The following is a 1,897-nucleotide window of genomic DNA, read 5'->3' as shown; positions in this document are numbered from 1 at the left end:
TTCACCTTGCTCAGTTTTCAGCACAAAGAACGTGTCTGATACATAATAAATAGTTAACAAATACTTGTTGACTATAATATAGTTGTACAAAAACTTTCAGGAATTCCTGTGGCTGCCGGAGGAATTCCTTTTATGAATAGGCATCCATACTGTGAAGATGGGTTGTACAGAGAATGGATACAAATATTACATGAAAAATATATTTCATGTGTTAAATCAACATGAATTATGACATGTGACATACCTATAATGAAAATTCTTACAGTAAATTTCATCTTTAAGTAGTGGAATTTTTTTTTTTAGAGATTTTTTTTTTTTTTTTACTATAGGGCGCTTGCGTTTGCCAGAAAGACAGAGCGAGACAGAGAGACAGAAAGCAAGAAATGATCCCCCAGGGGGGTAGGCCATGCCACAATCCCTTCTCTTCCATTCTCCTCTCAGGATCTTGGGCACACACGCACATGCGCCTGGCGTGAATTTAAGCTGCCGGGTCCAGGACTCAAACCACAGTCGACTACATGGGAGTCCAGTGACATAGCCATTACACTAACTGCTGGTCCTGAGTAGTGAAATTTTTAAGGATTAGATTTTTCCTGTTATATTTTCTACATTTTTTTAATTGTCCACAATGACCATGTGTTGGTTTTATAATACTTTTTAAAACTGATCTTTTTTTGTTGTATTCCTGAAGACCACCGATTGCCACCAAGAAGAGTTTTAGGTCTTCTTGGTACATACAGGAAGGAGTATTATGTAAGATTTTTTTTTTTTATAATTTACACACCTATCTAAACACTTTTCCTCCAGAATACTAATACTGCTACTACTACTAATAATAATAATGTGTTAGTACAAATTATTCTAGCTTACCCTGAGTTATTTTTAAATTGAAATTTTTATAGCCATAAATATTATCTTCTGCATCCATCTCAGTCTGGAAACAAGCTCATGATGGCACAGTCTTCTAATCCCAAACCTGGTCAAGGACAAAGAATCCCCTCAGCAGTTTGAGGACAGGCTGCAGGTGCCTGAGGAGCACTGTGTGCTTGCTATGCAGAAGTACGAGGCTGAGTCTTCTGGTTGGGTGGGTGTGATATGCAGGGAGATATGCTTAGCATTTTTATCCAACAGCAATGTGAATCTTCTGTCCTGTTTGCTGTTCACATTTGAGCGCATCTCTATTAGGAGACTAGGGCCTTTTCCAGCTTCCTGCTTGTACCAGGGGAAATAATTCGAAGCCCCGTCTGTATAACTGCAGTTGATGACAGCCGTTTCTCTCTCCCAGACAGCCAGGATGGAAGGACTCTGTACCACATCCTTCTTCTGGCCACTTACCCCTGTTAAGACATGAAGATAAGTTATTGGGTCATTTTCAGAATCTATTTTTTATTCCTAGAGTATCTGTAGGAAACTTAGGGAGAACTGGAAAGACCCTCCTCTCATCCCCCAGATTTGTGATAGACCCTTCCAGAAGCCCCTGAACTTACAGTTCAGCAGAAGACATAAGACCATGAACGAAGCACCCAAGGACTCCTTTCTTCTTGCCATTACACTCACCAGCAGATCTGTATGTTCTGTAAAAGAGAAGGTATTTTATTTTCAGTGTGTTTGGGCTGTTTCTTAACCTGGCCAGGCCAATAAGAGCTCTGCTCTACCCCTTGATCCACTAATGCAGGTTAAGCCGTGTGAACCTTCCGTTTTCTGCATGTGAGATGTAGTGCTGCCATCTGTGGGTCGCCAACGTCCAAGGCAACTTGCACACACTTGTTCATTCTCTCTTTAGGAGAGCTGGCCTGTTTACCCTTACAAACCTCTCTTTATTCCCAAGTAGGAAATTAGTAGCACCTTGTTAAGTTTATATTTCTGGTGAATGAAAACATAGAGGATGCTATCCATT

General features: G+C 40.3%; 1 gene segment (V, D, J or C); it reads right to left on the bottom strand.

Annotated features, from left to right (window-relative positions):
* Nucleotides 1–999: 999 nt before the first annotated feature.
* LOC106734478 (T cell receptor alpha variable 13-1-like) lies at nucleotides 1,000–1,626 on the bottom strand. The segment is given in 2 exon segments: nucleotides 1,000–1,337; nucleotides 1,488–1,626. Coding segments are annotated over 2 exon segments (399 nt in total).
* Between the last annotated feature and the right edge of the window lie 271 nt (nucleotides 1,627–1,897).

The sequence above is a fragment of the Tupaia chinensis genome, unplaced genomic scaffold (genome assembly GCF_000334495.1).
Source record: "Tupaia chinensis unplaced genomic scaffold, TupChi_1.0 Scaffold000126_2, whole genome shotgun sequence".
Lineage (NCBI taxonomy): Eukaryota > Metazoa > Chordata > Mammalia > Scandentia > Tupaiidae > Tupaia > Tupaia belangeri.
The sequence above is the reverse complement of the archived record's forward strand: the minus strand, read 5'-3'. Positions and strand labels throughout refer to the sequence as shown.